The sequence below is a fragment of the Zea mays genome, chromosome 5 (assembly GCF_902167145.1).
Source record: "Zea mays cultivar B73 chromosome 5, Zm-B73-REFERENCE-NAM-5.0, whole genome shotgun sequence".
Taxonomy (NCBI): Eukaryota; Viridiplantae; Streptophyta; class Magnoliopsida; order Poales; family Poaceae; genus Zea; species Zea mays.
The window spans coordinates 36,461,506-36,482,044 of record NC_050100.1 but is presented as its reverse complement, the minus strand read 5'-3'; the positions used below and the strand labels follow the sequence as shown (position 1 = coordinate 36,482,044).

The window sequence follows — 20,539 nt, the reverse complement described above, 5'->3', positions numbered from 1 at the left end:
TTTGTCGGGCAGTCGGCAAAGACTCTACCGAGAGTCACCTGATACTCGGTAAAGAAAAGTCGCTGTCACGGCGCCAAGTGACGTTGACGGAGACTTTGCCGAGTGCCAGTGTGACACTCGGCAAAATCTCTCTCTTTGTCAAGTGTCTTCTGTATAGGCCCTCGGCAATGAAGCCTGTCGGCGTTTCGAGACCGGGGGTCCCTAAGCCGACGAGTGAGTGTGCTGCGTGCCCTAGCCCAGATGGGTCGAGCGCGTGGGCGAGCGCGAAGGGGGCAGAGGCGAGGTGGCCGGAGACGGGCGTGAGAGAGGTGGAAGTCCCGCGGCCTTCGTGTTCGTCCCGCGCCCAGGTCGGGTGCGCTTGCAGTAGGGGGGTTACAAGCGTCCACGCGGGTGAGGGAAGCGAGCGGCCCCAAGAGAGCGCCTGTCCCGTCCTCGGTCCCGCGCGGCCAACCTTCTCTAAGAAGGCCCTGGCCCTTCCTTTTATAGTCGTAAGGAGAGGATCCAGGTGTACAATGGGGGGTGTAGCAGAGTGCTACGTGTCTAGCGGAGGGAGAGCTAGCTCCCTAAGTATATGCCAATGTGGCAGCCGGAGAGATCTTGGCACCCTGCTGGCGTGATGTCGTGGCTGTCGGAGGAGCAACGGAGCTTGGCGGAAGGACAGCTGTCGGAGCGGTCGAGTCCTTGCTGACGTCCACCTGCTTCCGTAAGAGAGCTGAGAGCCGCCGCCGTCATAGAGCTTGGGAGGCGCCATCATTGCCTATCTGGCGGAGCTGGTCAGATGGGACACCGGTCTTGTTCTCTGCGGCCCGAGTCGGCTCGGGGTAGAGTGGTGATGGCGCTCCCTGTTGACGTGGCGGGCCCGCGCCCGAGGCCGGGCGACGTGGGGGCTCCTCCGAAGCTGGGGTCGAATCTGTCTTCCGTTGCCGAGGCCGAGTCCGAGCCCCTGGGTCGGGCGAGGCGGAAGTCGTTCGGCAGAGGCCAGGGCGGAGTCCGAGCCCTGGGGTCGGGCGAGGCGGAGTTCGTCGTCTTCCGGGGCTGAGCCCGAGTCCGAGCCCTGGGGTCGGGCGGAGCGGAGTTCGCTGTCTTCCGGGTCTTAGCCCGAGTCCGAGCCCTGGGTTCGGGCGGAGCGGAGTTCGCCGTCTTCCGGGTCCTAGCCCGAGTCCGAGCCCTGGGTTCGGGCGGAGCGGAGTTCGCCGTCTTCCGGGGCCGAGCCCGAGTCCGAGCCCTGGGGTCGGGCGGAGCGGAGTTCGCCGTCTTCCGGGTCTTAGCCCGAGTCCGAGCCCTGGGGTCGGGCGGAGCGGAGTTCGCCGTCTTCCGGGTCTTAGCCCGAGTCCGAGCCCTGGGGTCGGGCGGAGCGGAGTTCGCCGTCTTCCGGGTCTTAGCCCGAGTGCGAGCCCTGGGGTCGGGCGGAGCGGAGTTCGCCGTCTTCCGGGTCTTAGCCCGAGTCCGAGCCCTGGGGTCGGGCGGAGCGGAGTTCCCTATGGCGCCCCTGGCGAGGCCTGACTGCCTGTCAGACTCACTCTGTCGAGTGGCACTGCAGTCGGAGTGGCGCAGGCGGCGCTGTCCTTCTGTCAGACTGGTCAGTGGAGCAGTGGAGTGACGGCGGTCACTTCGGCTCTGCCGGGGGGCGCGTGTCAGGATAGAGGTGTCAGGCCACCTTTGCGTTAAATGCCCCTGCAACTCGGTCAGTCGGTGCGGCGATTTAGTCAGGGTTGCTTCTTAGCAAAGCCAAGGCCTCGGGCGAGCCGGAGATGTGTCCGCCGTTAAAAGGGGGGCCTCGGGCGAGACGGAAGTCCCTCGAGGTCGGCTGCCCGAGTCCGAGGCTAGGCTCGGGTGAAGCGTAATCGAGTCACTCGTATGGACTGATCCCTGACTTAATCGCACCCATCAGGCCTCTGCAGCTTTATGCTGATGGGGGTTACCAGCTGAGAATTAGGCGTCTTGAGGGTACCCCTAATTATGGTCCCCGACAGTAGCCCCCGAGCCTCGAAGGGAGTGTTAGCACTCGCTTGGAGGCTTTCGTCGCACTTTTTTGCAAGGGGACCAGCCTTCCTCGGTTGCATTTTATTCCGGTGGGTGCGCGCGAGCGCACCCGCCGGGTGTAGCCCCCGAGGCCTCGGAGGAGTGGTTTCACTCCTTCGAGGTCTTAATGCCTTGCGTAACGCTTCGGCTGGTCTGGTCGTTCCCTCATGCGAACTGGCCGTAGCCCGGGTGCACGGTCGGGACCCAAGTTCTCGGGCTGGTATGTTGACGCTGTCAATGGTTCGGCCGGAGCCGGGTCTGCGAGAGCAGCCCCCGAGCCTCCGCACAGGGCGAGAGGACGATCAGGGACAGACTCGACTTTTTGCATACGCCCCTACGTCGCCTTTCCGCAAGGAGGAGGGGGGGAGTGCGCCATGTTACCCTCGATGGGCACCGAACATGGTGTCTCTGGTGAGCTGCAAGCGGGTAATCCGAGTGGACGTCCGTGCCCCGTTCGTTGGGGGTCGGCTAGGGGCCCAGAGGCACGCCCAAAAGTACCTGCGGGTGATCTGCCGGACCCGGTCCCCTGGCGACGGGGTCCGAGGGCTCGATGCCTCCCTCCGATGGGATTCCGTTACAAGATCGCTCCCGCTGGTCCCGGAAATGTCCTAGGGTACCTCGGGAGCGCAGCCCGAGCCTTGGTTATGTATCGAACGTACCCCTGGTCATCCCTCGCTCGGCGTCTGAGGCGACTGTGAACCCTTCGGGGGCCAGCCTTCGAACCTCTGATCAGTAATGGGCGCGGAGCCCGAGTAGCCTGAGGCGGCCATGGAGCCCTTCGGGGGGCCGGCCTTCGAACCCCTGACCAGTAGTGGGTGTCGGGCCCACGCGATCTGAGGCGACTGTTGAACCCTTCGGAGGGCCAGCCTTCGAACCTCTGATCAGTAGGGGGGGCTCGGAGCCCGGTTCCTTCACAGGGAAGGATCCTTTTCGGGGTATCCCCCTTTCCCGGTCCCTATTGCAAGAGATAGAGAAAGAGGAAAAAAGGGAAAAGGATACGAAATCGAACGACGTGGCGTACCTTTTTTGGCGCGGTTATTACGGCGAAGGCGAAGCGTCGTCCGCTTCTCCTGCCAGAAGCGCCGCCTGTCCCGCCGCGGAGTTAATGCGACGGGGCGAGTGGTTGGCGGGGCGGCCGTTGCGCGTGCGCGAGCCGTTCGAGGAACGGATCACGGGCGCACCGTCTTCACGCCGTGGGAGGAGGCTCTCTTGCTGTCCCTGGATGGGACGTGAGCCTGGCTGACGACGTGACTGCTGCTCCCGTCCGCCTGCCACCGTCATTACTGCCGGCCCACTTTCGGCCGCATTGACCGTCGCGCCAGGCTGGCGCCGCTGGGTCGTGCGCTGGGTCGCCTCGAGTCGCGGCATAGGCTCCGCAACCGAAGAGGCGCGACGGTGGCACAAGTGGTGGCGCGGTTGCTTGCATGCAGCAACTGGCGCGCTGGTTGCGTGACGCGTGGGCCTGGGCCTCCAGGCTGGCGTGTCAGAAGTCGGAGAAGCGCGTCCACCTAGCGCGGTTGCATGCCGCTTGCATGGCTGCCCGTCCCTTTCGCCCGTTGGTCTGGGCAAAAGTGGGGGTCGCTTGTAACCGCTGGGCGGTTGTGCGCACCACGCTCGGTGGTTTGGCTTCTTCTGCTCTGAGCCGGTTTGCATGACATGCGGGACCCAGCCCCCGAGTCGCAGGGGAGGGCCTTGGAGCGTGTTGGAGAAGACTCAGCCCGTGGCGTTTGGGGGCGCACGTAGGGAGAGTTGCCTTTAAAAGGAGGGCGACCCCTTTCGGAAGGCAACCATGTCTTCTTCCTCCCTCATGCGTCGTGTCTTTCCATCTTCCAAGCCCCCGGATGGGGGGTATCCGCCGTCTTCCCGCCTCCTCATTGGAGGAACGCAACTCCGTGGGAGTTGGTACCTTTCAGCCATCGTTCGGCTTCAAGGATTTTCATCATGCAGCCCGGCCGCACCCCTCCACCGGCGGTCGCCTGAGATGGCGACCTCCGGCTTGATGGTGGGGGAAAGCGAGTCGGGCTGCGGCCTCTGCCCCTCCCTCAGCCTCAAGGATTTTCATCACCAAGGATGGGGAGGGGAGAGTGCCGAGTTGGGGTCGGCCCCTGCGCGGGCGACGGCCCGCTCCTTCACTCAGTGATGGGGGGAGGAGCAGGTGTTGCCCGTGGCGCTGGCAGCTGCAGCGCGCCCGGTCTTCAGACGCGAGTGGCTTCGGAGCCGCTCGCGGCGCCGGCGTCCGCCACGGCAGCTGGAAGAGGTTCTTCCGCCGGCGCGATAGCCGGGGCCGGCCACGGGCTGACCTCCAACTCTACGACCTTCTGCCCGTCCTTGCCTCACGAGTTTTGACGCGGGCGGGGGCCTCCTGGCAGCGGCATCCACCCTGAGGTCAGCGTTGCCGCTGTTCGGCCCCCCGGAGCAGAAGTCGTCGTCGTCGCCGCTGCTGGAGCAGGTGACGGCGCGCCGTTCGTCGGCCTTCCGTTGCTCCGCAGGCCTTCCCCCTCGGAGTGGGGTTGTTCGTACCTGCGGAGGGGGAACCGGAGTTCCGTTTGTAATGGCATTTCGATTGCCAGTGTTTTTGTTCATTGCGGCTGTCGAGGCCTGAACATGTATGTAATTTCGGCACGGAGCCGTGTTTTTTCCTTATTTTCGAGCACTAAGTCTCGCCTGTTGATTATCTGAATCGCTTCACCAAGCATGAGTCGCCCCGTGTCAAGGTGACGAGTGAGGTATCCGTATCCCGGAGGCGTAGGAATCCCTCGGCTCGATCGGCCTTGTTGTCTGAGGCTCCTCCAGCTTAGTTAAAGAGACCCCTCGGCCGCTCTTCGATGAGTCGAGGCCGGGGGTAGCGATATCAGTACGAACAGAGGCGGAGTTGGCTCGAAAATGGGAACCTGGTTGGCCAGAGCCTAGCCGGGTCGTCCGTCAGCGGAGCCGACGCCGGAGTCGATCAGCCGAGGACTCGGGTCGGGCTGGCGCCCTTGGAAGATGGTCGGTCGAGGCCCCAGGGGTAACCGGCTGAGCCGCCTGCTCGGGCCGGATTCCCGGAGAAGTCCTCGGATCGCGTCGCCGTCCGAGGCTGGGTCGGACCTTGCTGAAGACGTCGTCGATGCCGAGGGTGCTATGGCCCCCTTCAGCGTGAAGACCCGAGCCTGCAGGATCAGATTTGTCTTGTAGCGTGCGCCTTCTGCGGCCGCTGAGGCCAGAAAACACACCCTCGCCGCGCTTGTAAAGCTGCGTCTCTTTTCCTCTTATTCCGAGCATCTGGACTTTTTCGTCGATAACAGGGATGTTTGTGCGGGCGAGAGTTGCTTCTCGCGGAAGGTGATGAGTGAGGTATCCGTATCCCGGAGGCGTAGGAGTCCCTTGGCTCGGTCGGCCTTGCCGCTTACGCGTACTTTCACCCGTCCATGAGGCCCTGTCTCCGATTTAGTCGAGAAAGCTTGAAGGACCGCTTCGGTAGAAGAGCTTCCGAACGTAAAGACTTGTCCGGTCCACGGAGTCACTTTATCCGAACGCGAGTTACTTATCGCAGAAGGTGATGAGTGAGGTATCCGTATCCTGGAGGCGTAGGAGTCCCTCGGCTCGGTCAGCCTTGGCTGCTTACGTGTACTTCGTCGTTTCCAGGATCCGCTTTTCGAAGTAGTCAAAAAGCACGAAAGAAATTCTGCTAAAAAGAGATCTTTTTTCGAGGAAAAATTCGACGCAGAGGGGGTCTCCCCCCTTTTAGCCCCCGAGGGAGGGTTGGGCTTTGCCGAGGCGAGGCCGACCCTTCCTTGATGACTAAACTTTTGCGTGGGTGCGAGGTATATGAACAACTTGAAAACATCTTAAGGGTAGAAGCGACGTAGCTGTTTGATGTTCCAAGCGTTGCCGTAGACCTCGCCTTGATTGTTGGCCAGCTTGTATGTTCCGGGCTTCAGGACTTTGGCGATGACGAATGGCCCCTCCTAGGGGGGCGTGAGCTTGTGCCTCCCTCGGGCGTCTTGCCGCAGTCGAAGTACCAGATCGCCCACCTGGAGGTCTCGGGACCGGACCCCTCGGGCGTGGTAGCGTCGCAGGGACTGCTGGTACCGCGCCGAGTGTAGTAAGGCCTTGTCCCGAGCCTCTTCCAGCTGGTCCAGTGAGTCTTCTCGGCTAGCTTGGTTGCTTTGTTCGTTGTAGGCCCTCGCCCTCGGGGAGCCGTACTCCAGGTCAGTGGGCAAGATGGCCTCGGCCCCATAGACCAGGAAGAACGGCGTGAAATCCGTGGCTCAGCTTGGCGTTGTCCTCAGGCTCCAGACCACCGAGGGGAGTTCCTTCATCCATCGCTTGCCGAACTTGTTGAGGCCGTTGTAGATCCGGGGCTTGAGCCCCTGTAGAATCATGCCGTTGGCACGCTCTACTTGCCCATTCGTCATGGGATGAGCCACGGCAGCCCAATCCACCCGGATGTGGTGGTCTTCGCAAAAATCCAAGAATTTTTTGCCGGTGAACTGGGTACCGTTGTCGGTGATGATGGAGTTTGGGACCCCGAAGCGATGGATGATGTTGGTGAAGAACGCCACCGCCTGCTCAGACCTGATGTTGTTCAGGGGTCGGACCTCGATCCACTTGGAGAATTTGTCGATGGCGACCAGCAGGTGCGTGTAGCCCCCGGGCGCCTTCTGCAAGGGACAGACGAGGTCCAGACCCCATACAACAAAGGGCCAGGTGATGGGTATCGTCTGTAGAGCCTGAGCGGGCAGGTGGGTCTGCTTCGCATAGAATTGGCACCCTTCGCAGGTGCGAACAATTCTAGTGGCGTCCGCCATCGCCGTTGGCCAGTAGAAGCCTTGCCGGAAAGCATTCCCGACAAGGGCTCGGGGTGCTGCATGATGGCCGCAAGCCCCCGAGTGTATTTCTTGCAGGAGTTCCTGACCTTCGGCGATGGAGATGCATCGCTGGAGGACGCCCGAGGGGCTGCGGTGGTAGAGCTCCTCCTCATCGCCCAGCAAGACGAACGACTTGGCGCGTCGAGCTACCCGCCGAGCCTCGGCTTGGTCGAGGGGTAGCTCTTCCTGGCGGAGATATCGCAGGTACGGGGCCTGCCAATTTCGATCAGGCGTGGCCCCGCTCTGCTCTTCCTTGACGTGCAGCGCCTCGCCTTCGGGGGCCGAGGGTACCTCGGGCTGAGCCAAGGGTGCCTCGGGCTGTGCCGAGGGTGCCTCGGGCTCGGGAGCGTCGTTGATCTTGACGGAGGGTTGATGCAGATCCCGGGAGAAGACGTCCGGGGGGACCGTCGTTCGCCCCGAGGCTATTTTAGCCAGCTCGTCTGCAGTCTCGTTGTAGCGCCGAGCGATGTGGTTGAGCTCGAGCCCGAAGAACTTGTCTTCCAGGCGCCGAACCTCATCGCAGTAGGCCTCCATCTTCTGGTCGCGGCAGTGGGAGTTCTTCATGACTTGGTCGATGACGAGCTGCGAGTCACCGCGGGCGTCGAGGCGTCTGACCCCTAGCTCGATGGCGATCAGCAACCCGTTGACCAGAGCTTCGTACTCGGCCACATTGTTGGATGCCGGGAAATGGAGGCGTAGCACGTAGCGTAGGTGCTTCCCGAGGGGCGAGATGAAGAGCAGGCCCGCGCCGGCTCCCTTCTTCATCAGCGACCCGTCGAAAAACATGGTCCAGAGCTCCGGTTGGATCGGAGCTGTCGGCAGCTGGGTGTCGACCCATTCGGTCACGAAGTCCGCCAACACCTGGGACTTGATGGCCTTCCAAGGGGCGAACGAGATTGTTTCGCCCATGATTTCCACCGCCCACTTTGCGATCCTGCCCGAGGCCTCTCGGCACTGGATGATCTCCCCCAGGGGGAAGGATGACACCACAGTTACCGGATGAGACTCGAAGTAGTGTCGTAACTTCCGCCTTGTCAGGATCACAGCATACAGCAGCTTCTGAACTTGTGGGTAGCGGATCTTGGTCTCGGATAGTACTTCGCTGACGAAGTAGACTGGCCTCTGAACGGGCAATGCATGCCCTTCTTCTTGCCTCTCGACTACAATCGCGGCGCTAACCACCTGAGTGGTAGCGGCGACGTAGACCAAGAGGGCTTCTCCATCAGCTGGGGGCACCAAGACAGGCGCCTTTGTAAGGAGCGCCTTCAGGTTCCCGAGGGCTTCCTCGGCCTCAGGGGTCCAAGCGAAACACTCGGCCTTCCTTAAGAGGCGGTACAGAGGCAGACCTCTTTCACCGAGGCGTGAGATGAAGCGGCTCAGGGCCGCAAGACATCCCATGACCCTCTGTACGCCTTTTAAGTCCTTGATGGGTCCCATGCTGGTGATGGCTGCGATCTTCTCCGGGTTGGCTTCGATGCCTCGTTCGGAGACGATGAACCCCAGGAGCATGCCTCGGGGCACCCCGAAGACACACTTCTCGGGATTGAGCTTGACTCCTTTCGCCTTGAGACATCGGAATGTCACTTCAAGGTCGGAGAGGTGGTCGGAAGCCTTCCTTGTCTTGACTACGATGTCATCGACGTAGGCCTCGACTGTGCGACCGATGTGTTCGCCGAACACATGGTTCATGCACCGCTGGTACGTCGCGCCCGCATTCCTCAAACCGAACAGCATGGTGACATAGCAGTACATGCCGAACGGCGTGATGAAAGAAGTCGCGAGCTGGTCGGACTCTTTCATCCGGATTTGGTGATACCCTGAGTAGGCATCGAGGAAGGACAGGGTTTCGCACCCAGCAGTGGAATCCACGATTTGATCGATGCGAGGCAGAGGGTAGGGAACCTTCGGACATGCTTTGTTGAGACCAGTGTAGTCTACGCACATCCGCCATCTCCCCCCTTTCTTCCTCACAAGCACAGGGTTGGAAAGCCATTCGGGATGGAATACCTCTTTGATGAACCCTGCTGCCATTAGCTTGTGGATCTCCTCGCCTATCACTCTGCGCTTCTCCTCGTCGAATCGGCGCAGAGGCTGCCTGACGGGTCGGGCTCCGGCCCGAATATCCAGCGAGTGCTCGGCGACATCCCTCGGTATGCCGGGCATGTCCGAGGGACTCCACGCAAAGACGTCGGCGTTTGCGCGGAGAAAGTTGACGAGCACTGCTTCCTATTTGGGGTCGAGCCCGGAACCGATCCGGATCTGCTTGGAGGTGTCGCCACGGGGTCGAGTGGGACGGCCTTAACCGTCTCCGCTGGCTCGAAGTTGCCGGCATGACGCTTCACATCTGGCACCTCTTTGGAGAGGTTCTCCAGGTCGGCGATGAGGGCCTCGGACTCGGCGAGGGCCTCGGCGTACTCCACGCACTCCACGTCGCATTCGAACGCGTGTTTGTACGTGGGGCCGACGGTGATGACCCCGTTGGGGCCCGGCATCTTGAGCTTCAGGTAGGTGTAGTTGGGGACGGCCATGAACTTCGCGTAGCATGGCCTTCCCAGTACCGCGTGGTAGGTTCCTCGGAACCCGACCACCTCGAACGTCAAGGTCTCCCTTCGGAAGTTGGAGGGCGTTCCAAAGCAGACGGGGAGGTCGAGTCGTCCGAGGGGCTGGACGCGCTTCCCAGGGATGATCCCGTGGAAGGGCGCAGCGCCTGCTCGGACGGAGGACAGACCGACGCGCAGGAGCTTGAGGGTCTCGGCGTAGATGATGTTGAGGCAGCTGCCCCCATCCATCAGGACCTTGGTGAGCCTGACGTCGCCGATGACGGGGTCGACGACGAGCGGGTATTTCCCTGGGCTCGGCACGTGGTCGGGGTGGTCAGCCTGGTCGAAGGTGATGGGCTTGTCGGACCAGTCTAGGTAGACCGGCGCCGCCACCTTCACCGAGCAGACCTCCCGGCGCTCTTGCTTGCGATGCCGAGCCGAGGCATTCGCCGCATGCCCACCGTAGATCATGAAGCAGTCGCGGACCTCGGGGTACTCTCCTGCTTGGTGATCTTCTTTTTTATCGTCGTCGTGGGCCCTGCCACCCTCCGCGGGTGGCCCGACCCTGTGGAAGTGGCGCCGAAGCATGACGCACTCCTCGAGAGTGTGCTTGACGGGCCCCTGATGGTAGGGGCACGGCTCCTTGAGCATCTTGTCGAAGAGGTTTGCACCTCCGGGGGGCTTCCGAGGGTTCTTGTACTCGGCGGCGGCGACAAGGTCCGCGTCAGCGGCGTCGCGTTTCGATTGCGACTTCTTCTTGCCCTTCTTCTTGGCGCCGCGCGGAGTAGACGCCTCGGGAGCCTCTTCCGATGGGCGGCCCTGGGGCTGCTTGTCCTTTCGGAAGATAGCCTCGACCGCCTCCTGGACAGAGGCGAACTTGGTGGCGATGTCCATCAGCTCGCTCGCCCTGGTGGGGGTCTTGCGACCCAACTTACTCACCAGGTCGCGGCAGGTGGTGCCGGCAAGGAACGCGCCGATGACATCCGAGTCGGTGATGTTGGGCAGCTCGGTGCGCTGCTTCGAGAATCGCCGGATGTAGTCCCGGAGCGGCTCTCCCGGCTGTTGCCGGCAGCTCCGAAGGTCCCAGGAATTCCCGGGGCGCACGTATGTGCCCTGGAAATTGCCGGCGAAGGCTTGGACCAAGTCGTCCCAGTTGGGGATCTGCCCCGGAGGCAGGTGCTCCAACCAGGCGCGAGCAGTGTCGGAGAGGAACAGGGGGAGGTTACGGATGATGAGATTGTCGTCGTCCGTTCCACCCAGTTGGCAGGCCAGGCGGTAGTCCGCGAGCCACAGTTCCGGTCTCGTTTCCCCCGAGTACTTCGTGATAGTAGTCGGGGGTCGGAACCGGGTCGGGAACGGCGCCCGTCGGATGGCCCGACTGAAGGCCTGCGGACCGGGTGGTTCGGGCGAGGGACTCCGATCCTCCCCGCTGTCGTAGCGCCCCCCACGCCTGGGGTGGTAGCCTCGGCGCACCCTTTCGTCGAGGTGGGCCCGACGGTCACGTCGATGGTGCTCGTTGCCGAGGTGGCCCGGGGCCGCAGGCGCGGTGTTGCGCGTGCGCCCGGTGTAGACCGAGGCTTCCCGCATGAATCGGGAAGTCGCGGCATGAGGTTCTGAGGGGTATCCCTGCCTTCGGGAGGCAGTGCTCTCAGCCCGTCGGGCCGCAGCGCCTTCCAGGAGATTCTTGAGCTCTCCCTGGATCCGCCGACCCTCAATAGTTGATGGCTCCGGCATCGCGCGGAGGAGCATCGCTGCGGCTGCCAGGTTCTAACCAACCCCGCTGGATGCGGGCGGCGGCCTGACCCTGACATCGTTGGTGACGCGGTGCTGGAGACCTTGGGGCAGGTGACGTATTTCTCCGGCCGGGGTTGGCCCGCCCATACCCGTCCGACGTCCCGACGGATCGGCTCAAGCGCTCCTGTTCCCTCGTCGAGCCTGGCCTGCGCCTCGCGGACTTGCTCAAGTTGTGGGTCGTGACCCCCCGCCGGAACGGGGACCACAGCTAGCTCCCGCGGGATGTCGGCGCGAGGCGCCGGCCTAGGAAGATCACCGTCCTCCGGCATGCCGAGATGGTTGCCTTCGGAGGGATCCCCTAGCTCGATGTGGAAACATTCGCGGCTTGGGCCGCAGCCCTCGTCGTCAAGGCTGTGGCTTCCGTCGGAACAGTCGGAGAGGCAGTAGTTACATGCGGTCATGAAGTCCCGCATGGCACTGGGGTTGCCAAGTCCGGAGAAATCCCAACAGATGCTGGGATCGTCATCTTCCTCGGACCCAGAGGGCCCGTAGGTTGAGACGTCCGTCAACCGGTCCCAAGGCGACCGCATACGAAACCCCAGTGGGGTTGCACTCGCCTCAATGAGAGCGCCCGTCAAAGCAAGGTTGCTAGGCGGGTTGAGGCCGAGTCGAAATGACGTAAGATGGGAGTTAGTCAGTACCTTTTGGTCGACGAGGAGCGACGTAGTCACATCGGGGACTGGTTGCACCGTCGTCCTAGGTACGAGGGCGACGTCCTGCAAGCTTTCCGCGAGCGCGCTAGCGTCGTCTTCTTGCTCGGGATCAACGTGTCGCGGGGGGACGGCGCTTGCCTTCGTCTCGAACGCGAGGTCGACGCCCGGCGTGCCTTCCGTCGGGGCGTCGGGGGCGTCGATTCGCTCGACGGCCGACGAAGCGCGGCCTCCCGCTTGGCCTTGGTTGCCCCGCCTCCTCCTCCGTTGGCGGGGGAGAGGACGGAGCGAGCTCGAATGTTGTTCTTCCACCACGCGGGGAAGATGTCGTCGACTCCGCCGCCGGCGGGCGGGATGTCGGCCGCCATTGTCGTTGTCGCGCGGCGGTGGAAGGAGTATCATGTCGTAGCTGCCGTCGAAGGACATGAACTCAAGACTCCCGAAACGGAGCACCGTCCCGGGCCGGAGAGGTTGCTGGAGACTGCCCATCTGGAGCTTGACGGGAAGCTGTTCGTCAGCACGCAGCAGGCCCCTACCTGGCGTGCCAACTGTCGGCGTTTCGAGACCGGGGGGTCCCTAAGCCGACGAGTGAGTGTGCTGCGTGCCCCAGCCCAGATGGGTCGAGCGCGTGGGCGAGCGCGAAGGGGGGAGAGGCGAGGTGGCCGGAGACGGGCGTGAGAGAGGTGGAAGTCCCGCGGCCTTCGTGTTCGTCCCGCGCCCAGGTCGGGTGCGCTTGCAGTAGGGGGGTTACAAGCGTCCACGCGGGTGAGGGAAGCGAGCGGCCCCAAGAGAGCGCCTGTCCCGTCCTCGGTCCCGCGCGGCCAACCTTCTCTAAGAAGGCCCTGGTCCTTCCTTTTATAGTCGTAAGGAGAGGATCCAGGTGTACAATGGGGGGTGTAGCAGAGTGCTACGTGTCTAGCGGAGGGAGAGCTAGCGCCCTAAGTACATGCCAATGTGGCAGCCGGAGAGATCTTGGCACCCTGCTGGCGTGATGTTGTGGCTGTCGGAGGAGCAACGGAGCTTGGCGGAAGGACAGCTGTCGGAGCGGTCGAGTCCTTGCTGACGTCCACCTGCTTCCGTAAGAGAGCTGAGAGCCGCCGCCGTCATAGAGCTTGGGAGGCGCCATCATTGCCTATCTGGCGGAGCTGGTCAGATGGGACACCGGTCTTGTTCTCTGTGGCCCGAGTCGGCTCGGGGTAGAGTGGTGATGGCGCTCCCTGTTGACGTGGCGGGCCCGCGCCCGAGGCCGGGCGACGTGGGGGCTCCTCCGAAGCTGGGGTCGAATCTGTCTTCCGTTGCCGAGGCCGAGTCCGAGCCCCTGGGTCGGGCGAGGCGGAAGTCGTTCGGCAGAGGCCAGGGCGGAGTCCGAGCCCTGGGGTCGGGCGAGGCGGAGTTCGTCATCTTCCGGGGCCGAGCCCGAGTCCGAGCCCTGGGGTCGGGCGGAGCGGAGTTCGCCATCTTCCGGGTCTTAGCCCGAGTCCGAGCCCTGGGTTCGGGCGGAGCAGAGTTCGCCGTCTTCCGGGTCCTAGCCCGAGTCCGAGCCCTGGGTTCGGGCGGAGCGGAGTTCGCCGTCTTCCGGGGTCGAGCCCGAGTCCGAGCCCTGGGGTCGGGCGGAGCGGAGTTCGCCGTCTTCCGGGTCTTAGCCCGAGTCCGAGCCCTGGGGTCGGGCGGAGCGGAGTTCGCCGTCTTCCGGGTCTTAGCCCGAGTCCGAGCCCTGGGGTCGGGCGGAGCGGAGTTCGCCGTCTTCCGGGTCTTAGCCCGAGTCCGAGCCCTGGGGTCGGGCGGAGCGGAGTTCGCCGTCTTCCGGGTCTTAGCCCGAGTCCGAGCCCTAGGGTCGGGCGGAGCGGAGTTTCCTATGGCGCCCCTGGCGAGGCCTGACTGCCTGTCAGACTCACTCTGTCGAGTGGCACTGCAGTCGGAGTGGCGCAGGCGGCGCTGTCCTTCTGTCAGACCGGTCAGTGGAGCAGTGGAGTGACGGCGGTCACTTCGGCTCTGCCGGGGGGCGCGTGTCAGGATAGAGGTGTCAGGCCACCTTTGCGTTAAATGCCCCTGCAACTCGGTCAGTCGGTGCGGCGATTTAGTCAGGGTTGCTTCTTAGCAAAGCCAAGGCCTCGGGCGAGCCGGAGATGTGTCCGCCGTTAAAAGGGGGGCCTCGGGCGAGACGGAAGTCCCTCGAGGTCGGCTGCCCGAGTCCGAGGCTAGGCTCGGGTGAAGCGTGATCGAGTCACTCGTATGGACTGATCCCTGACTTAATCGCACCCATCAGGCCTCTGCAGCTTTATGCTGATGGGGGTTACCAGCTGAGAATTAGGCGTCTTGAGGGTACCCCTAATTATGGTCCCCGACAAAGCCTTTGCCAGTTCCTTTGCCGAGTGCCAGCTGGACTAGCTCTCGGCAACGGGGAGCACAAGTGGACCCCTTTACCAGTATTTTAAAACAATTGGATGATAAGTTAACGGTTTTGTTTCGTGTGCATGGGGCTCGAAATTTCTGGTCTGCTCCAGAAATAGGTCGTAACTTGTGCTAAGTAACATGAATATCATTTTTGCATTCACGGTTTTTCATCTTTCGAGCGACTTGCAGTTCAAATCTGAATTATCCGAGAAAATTCAATTAAAAGAACAAAATCTAATAGTTATAGCAAACACTTTTATAATTGTGCCAAAATCGAACATGTAGGTCTACATAGTGTAGGAACACACCACAAAAAGTTTAGTGAGAAAAAGAAAAATAATAATAAAATTATACTTTTGTCGAGTGTCAAAGAAGACACTCGGCAAAGAAGTTATTTTGCTGAGTGCCAAAGTCTGGCGCTCGGCAAAGTTAACGGTCGTCAGCTATAGACGGCTGCTGACGACCCTTTGCCGAGCATCGTGTTTCGCCGAGAGTTTGACACTCGGCAAAGGGGGCTTTGCCGAGAGTCTATCTATGTCGAGTGTCTCACTCTCGGTAAACGATGTCGTTGCCGAGAGTCTTATTTCGCCGAGAGTGATACTCGACAAAGAATGCTTTGCTGAGTGGTACTTGGTAAAGTGTCGAGCAATCAACAAAGAGCCGGATTTTGGTAGTGCAAGGATTACCATGACATGAAAACTGCGACAAGCCAGCCTTTGCATGTGTATGTTTTGTTTGTTCGTCTGACTTTAATTTGTATCAGTTTCTGCTGCTTCTATAATATTTTTGTCTCTATAAATTATATCTGCAATAGTCAAACAACCGGTTTTTATGGTTTGAGTCTTGTTTTTGACTTTATGTATAAATAATGCTGCCATGCAAAGTAGTGTTGTCGTTGTGAAGTAACTCAATTATATATATATATATATATATATATATATATATATATATATATATATATATATATAGACACACACAGTAGGCAGTTTCAATTCTCTGTACGCGCGCAGCTAGCGTTGAGTGCTGGAAATGTTCGTGGTACAGTATATATGCAACAACAGTGGTAGTACGTGGTTGGTACAAAGGTTCCTTTAGCAGATTCCGGTAACATTAGCCGGTTGTAATTTGAACGGCCTTCACTCTCCAATTCCCTTTCCATCTCCCTGTGTCTAGTGTTCTTTTCTTCCACTCCACAAAAATATCTGTTCAATAAATATATATAATGTTGCTAATTTGCATTATATTAGCAGCTCCCGGACTCTTTCAGTTTCTTCCAGCTCTGCCTCTCTGTCACACACACACAAGACTCTCGCTAGCTCCCAAGTCCCAACCAACCTCTAGCAGCTCCATCCCCTCTCTCTCTCTTTCCCCGTGTCAATCTGTGGTGTGGGAAGGAAGATCGATATACTCCCTCCCCATGTTCCTCTCGCTCCTGCGATGAAGCCAATGGCAACCAATGGCATGGCCCCCTCCTTCTTCGCCGCCAACTTCCTCCTCCAAATGCAGCAGGAGCAGCAGGCGCACCACCAGCACCAGCACCATGAGGGCCACGACCACCTCCTGGCTCCCCCTCCCCCGGCGCTCGTCAGCCCCTTCCTCCACGACTTCGGCGGCGCCATGACCGCGCCGCCGCCTCCAATGCTGGCCACCGGCATTAAGCGCATGTACCCTGACGGCATGTGTGACGACGGCAGCGGCCACCTGCACGCGGAGCCCAAGCAGCACCAGCAGGACTGCGGCGGCGGCGCGTCGGACGACGAGGAGGGGTCCGCCGCGGCGGCGTGCGGCGAGCGGAAGCGGCGGCTGAGCGTGGAGCAGGTGCGCACGCTGGAGCGCAGCTTCGAGGTGGCCAACAAGCTGGAGCCGGAGCGCAAGGCGCAGCTGGCCCGCGCGCTGGGGCTGCAGCCCCGCCAGGTGGCCATCTGGTTCCAGAACCGCCGCGCCCGGTGGAAGACCAAGCAGCTGGAGAAGGACTACGACGCGCTGCGCCGCCAGCTGGACGCCGCCCGCGCCGAGAACGACGCCCTCCTCTCCCACAACAAGAAGCTCCAGACAGAGGTGTGTACTATGATGTAGCAGTAACGAGTAACAATGCCATCGCCATGCGCATCAGGATCTACGACTACGACCCAGGCCACAACTAAAATCCATGCATCTGGATCGGAGAATTCAAGTTATACCATAGCATAGCAAGCTAGAGGATCGTAGATAGGAATAGGATCCATCCATGGGCGTCGACTCTGCATAAAGTGCGCATGTCGGGATGGGTGCCGGCCTGCGCCTGCTGTCGGCCACCCATGCATGCATGGCCTCTCTCCTTTTCTCTCGTCTCATCGTCTGTGATGTGGTGGTGGTGCCGCCGTGCCGGTGCCGGTGCCATGCAGCATGATTAACCACTCGATCTACCAATAATCACCGGTCCCGTCGATCCTGTCCATCGCGTGCAGATCATGGCGCTCAAGGGAGGCGGAGGAGGGAGGCAGGAGGCGGCGTCGGAGCTCATCAACCTCAACGTCAAGGAGACGGAGGCGTCCTGCAGCAACCGCAGCAGCGACGAGAACAGCTCCGAGATCAACCTCGACATCTCCAGGCCGCCTCGGGCCGCCGACGAGAGCCCCGCCGCCATGGACAGCTACCGCGGCATCCCGTTCTACGCCTGCGCCCGCGCCGACGACGTCGACCAGCTCCAGCTCCTGCACAGCGGCGGCCACCCGTCCCCGGCGCCCAAGATGGAGCCCGGCCACGGCGCCGCCGCTACTGCGGGCGGTGGCGGAGGCGGAGGCGGCACCTTTGGAAGCCTGCTGTGCGGTGCCGCCGCCGACGAGCAGCCTCCGTTCTGGCCGTGGGCCGACGGCCACCACGCCTTCCAGTGAACAAATTAATCCTTCAATTCGTCTCGTACGGTGCACTACGCTGCCTGCTATGACCTCGCATCGGGCGACGCAGATTTTGTTCCATGGATCCAACAGCACGTCGACCGACCGACATGCCTCTCCGGCCGGTCATTTCCTCTTGGCATCGCATCAAGCTATGCGCCAGATCGCGAGATCGCCGCCGACGACGTACGTTGCCGATGCGTTGTTGATCAAAGAAGCAGCTGGGATATGTGAGGTGGTGAGACGATCCAATCAGGACGTACGGAGATGATGGATATGTCAGTCAAGGTAGATTGAGGAGTTGAGCAGTAAGTCTCTCTCTGTCTTTTTCTATTATCTCCATCCTTCTTGCCTTCTTCTTGGACATCTGTTTAACTATCTTCGTTCTCGAATATTTGTCGTTCTAGTTCAGTTTTGAACTAAAACACGACAAATAAAAAAGAACGAATGAAGTATATTATATATAGGTGATTACATTTGTGAGGCAGTGGTGATATTGTTGTGTATAGGATTATACTATATAATATGGTTATGGTACCATGTGAGTGCCAGGTTATTTCGTCCGCACTTGAACCTTGCAAATTCTACCTCTTATTTTTCTGCTTTTCTTTTACTCGTATGGATCGATCTACTATGAACGAAATGAACATTAAAACATATCAAGTTGTTCGTTTTCTTTTTCTTTTTTGCAATATGGGGGATGGATCGGTGATGTGGATGGGGGCTTCGTGCATGGGGTAGCCGTAGTACTGTGGTGTGCGGTTGGTGTTTGGCATGTGGGTCTCAGCTTCAAGTCTACGAAACAGACAGCTTGGACAGACAGACAGACAGATCAGACTGTCGTGCAAGCTGTGCAGCATGGCCATTTCAGATCATTATTATTAAATAAATATAATCGCTTCTTAAATAATATCTTGACATGAAACAAGGCAGTTGACTGAAACTAGGTATACCATGCATATAATTCCTCCATCCTAAAATACAATTCGTTTTAGACTAAACCTACATTCATTAATTAGCTTATGAATATAGTTTATATTGTGTCTATATTTACTATTATTTATTGGAATGTGTATGGAAAAAAGTCAGACGGGGAGTATTTTAATTGGTTCTCCGGGCGGGTAGAATAGTCAGTCAGCAGACACACATGCAGAGAAGAAAAATGGAGCAATTAATCGAGTTTTACTGGATATATTGTTAATCGAGTTTTACACATGCAGAGATCATTATTATTAATATAAATATAATCGCTTCTTAAATAATATCTTGACATGAAACAAGGCAGTTGACTGAAACTAGATATACCATATACTTCCTCCGTCCCAAAATGTATTTCGTTTTAGACTAAACCTACATTCATTAAGTAGCCTATAAATATAGTTTACATGATAGGAAAAAAATAATTAGAAAGAACTATATTTTGAGACAGAAGAGTATTTTAATTGGTTCTCCGGGCGGGTAGAATAGTCAGTCAGCAGACACACACATACAGAGAAGAAAAATGGAGCAATTAATCGAGTTTTGCTGGATTTACTAGTCTGTTTGCGAAACGTTGTCCGTGCATTGTTGTTGGCTTGCTAAGCAGTGGTAGAGGCGAATGCTGATGCCCAGCAGGAACACATGCATTGCCATGCCTGGAACAGTTGTTCTCTTGTCTGGCCGCTGCAGTCGATCATACTGACTGAACTGAACTTTTTTTTTTCATGCATGTCACGGCTGGACGGCGGTTAGTGTCATCTAGCTATGTTGTGTAATAACAAAAGAAATAGGAACAACTCGATTTTTCGTGCTCTTGCTACAGTTAAACGATCCTCCTCCGATAATTCATCTAATCCAAGAATTACGATAATGTCCTGAAGTTCTTTGTAACGTTGTAAAGTTTTCTTAACTCTTTACGCAGTTTCATAATGTTCGTTGCCAACAATCCGAGGCTATAATGTAGTTGAGGTTGAATCTAAAGGATCTACTGCGGGATAAATAACCTTGGAAGCTAATCCTCTGAAAAGTACGGTAGTAGCGTCCAAATGTGCAAATGTTGTGGCAGGAGCAGGGTCGGTCAAATCGTCTACAGGTACATAAACTCTTTGGATCGAAGTTATAGATCCCTTTTTGGTAGAAGTAATTCTTTCTTGCAAAGAACTCATTTCTGTACTAAGGGTAGGTTGATAACCCACTGCGGAGGGCATTCTGCCTAATAAAGCGGATACTTCAGATCCTGCTTGAACAAAATGAAAGATATTATCGATGAATAAAGTGTGTCTTGCTTATTAACATCTCGGAAATATTCTACCTCTGCCATAGTTAGGGCAGTTAAACCAACTCTCATACGAGCTCCCGGCGGTTCATTCATTTGGCCATAGACTAGAGCTACCTTTGATTCCTCAATATTTTTTTCATTAATTACTCTGGATTCCTTCATTTCCATATAAAGATCATTTCCTTCACGAGTTCGTTCCCCTACTACGCCAAATACGGATATGCCTCCATGAGCTTTAGCAATGTTATTGATTAATTCCATGATGAGTATTGTTTTACCTCCTCCTGCCCCCCCCCCCCCCCCAAACAGTCCGATTTTCCCTCCACGTTGATAGGGAGCTAAAAGATCGACCACCTTAATACTTGTTTCAAAGATAGATAATTTCGTATCTAACTCAATAAAGGCAGGCGCAGATCTATGAACAGGAAATGTTGCACTAGTATCCACAGGACCCAAATTGTCAATAGGCTCCCCAAGAACGTTAAAAATTCGTCCGAGAGTAGCTCCAACGACTGGAACACTGAGAGGAGTTCCCGTGTCAATCACTTCCATTCCTCTCATCAACCCCTCTGTAGCACTCATAGCCACATCTCTAACTCGATTATTTCCTAATAATTGTTATACCTCACAAGTCACATTAATTTGCTTATCGGCAGTGTCTCGACTATTGACTATCAAAGCATTATAAATATAAGGCAACTTGCCCGGAGGAAAAGTTTTGATATCCAGCATGGGTCCAATAATTTGATCAATACACCCTACGCTTTTTCTTCAATTGTGGAAATCCCGGGACGCGAAGTAGTAGGATTGGTTCTCATAATTATCACATAATTTTTTTAAAAGAATTTGTCGAAATTTTTTTCTTTGTTGAATAATGCCAAATCAAAAAAATCCAAAAGTCAAAAGGAAATGAATTAGTTAATTCAATAAAAAAGAAAAGAGGACTCGCACTTGATTTCGTTGCCCAAGCGGATCCCATTCAATCGTTTACTTATGGAATGAATCTGTTGGAAGCATATTCATGGAAATAAATGTAGGTGGGGGAGGGGCATAGAGATGCCTCGATAAAACGAGGTTTAATTTGAAGGACAAAACAATCTGATGAATTTGGTGCTTGTAACACAGGAATGGCAATTAATATAGCATAAGAGTTCTG

At 57.9% G+C, this 20,539-nt stretch overlaps 1 protein-coding gene and 1 pseudogene across 1 annotated transcript; one reads left to right on the top strand and one right to left on the bottom strand.

Annotated features, from left to right (window-relative positions):
- Window positions 1-15,543: 15,543 nt before the first annotated feature.
- On the top strand, window positions 15,544-17,613 carry LOC103626227 (homeobox-leucine zipper protein HOX23). Its single transcript, NM_001352895.1, has 2 exons — window positions 15,544-16,308; window positions 16,698-17,613. The coding sequence occupies exons 1-2, from the start codon at window positions 15,688-15,690 to the stop codon at window positions 17,121-17,123; spliced, it is 1,047 nt and encodes a 348-aa protein (NP_001339824.1). The 5' UTR covers window positions 15,544-15,687; the 3' UTR covers window positions 17,124-17,613.
- LOC118472000 (ATP synthase subunit beta, chloroplastic-like) lies at window positions 17,297-20,242 on the bottom strand (annotated as a pseudogene).
- Between the last annotated feature and the right edge of the window lie 297 nt (window positions 20,243-20,539).

Bases quoted from the DNA above. Each gene is read 5' to 3' on its own strand.
- LOC103626227 (NM_001352895.1), top strand. From the start codon at position 15,688: ATGAAGCCAATGGCAACCAATGGCATGGCCCCCTCCTTCTTCGCCGCC. The intron at 16,309-16,697 runs GTGTGTACTATG...CATCGCGTGCAG, and splicing joins ACAAGAAGCTCCAGACAGAG to ATCATGGCGCTCAAGGGAGG.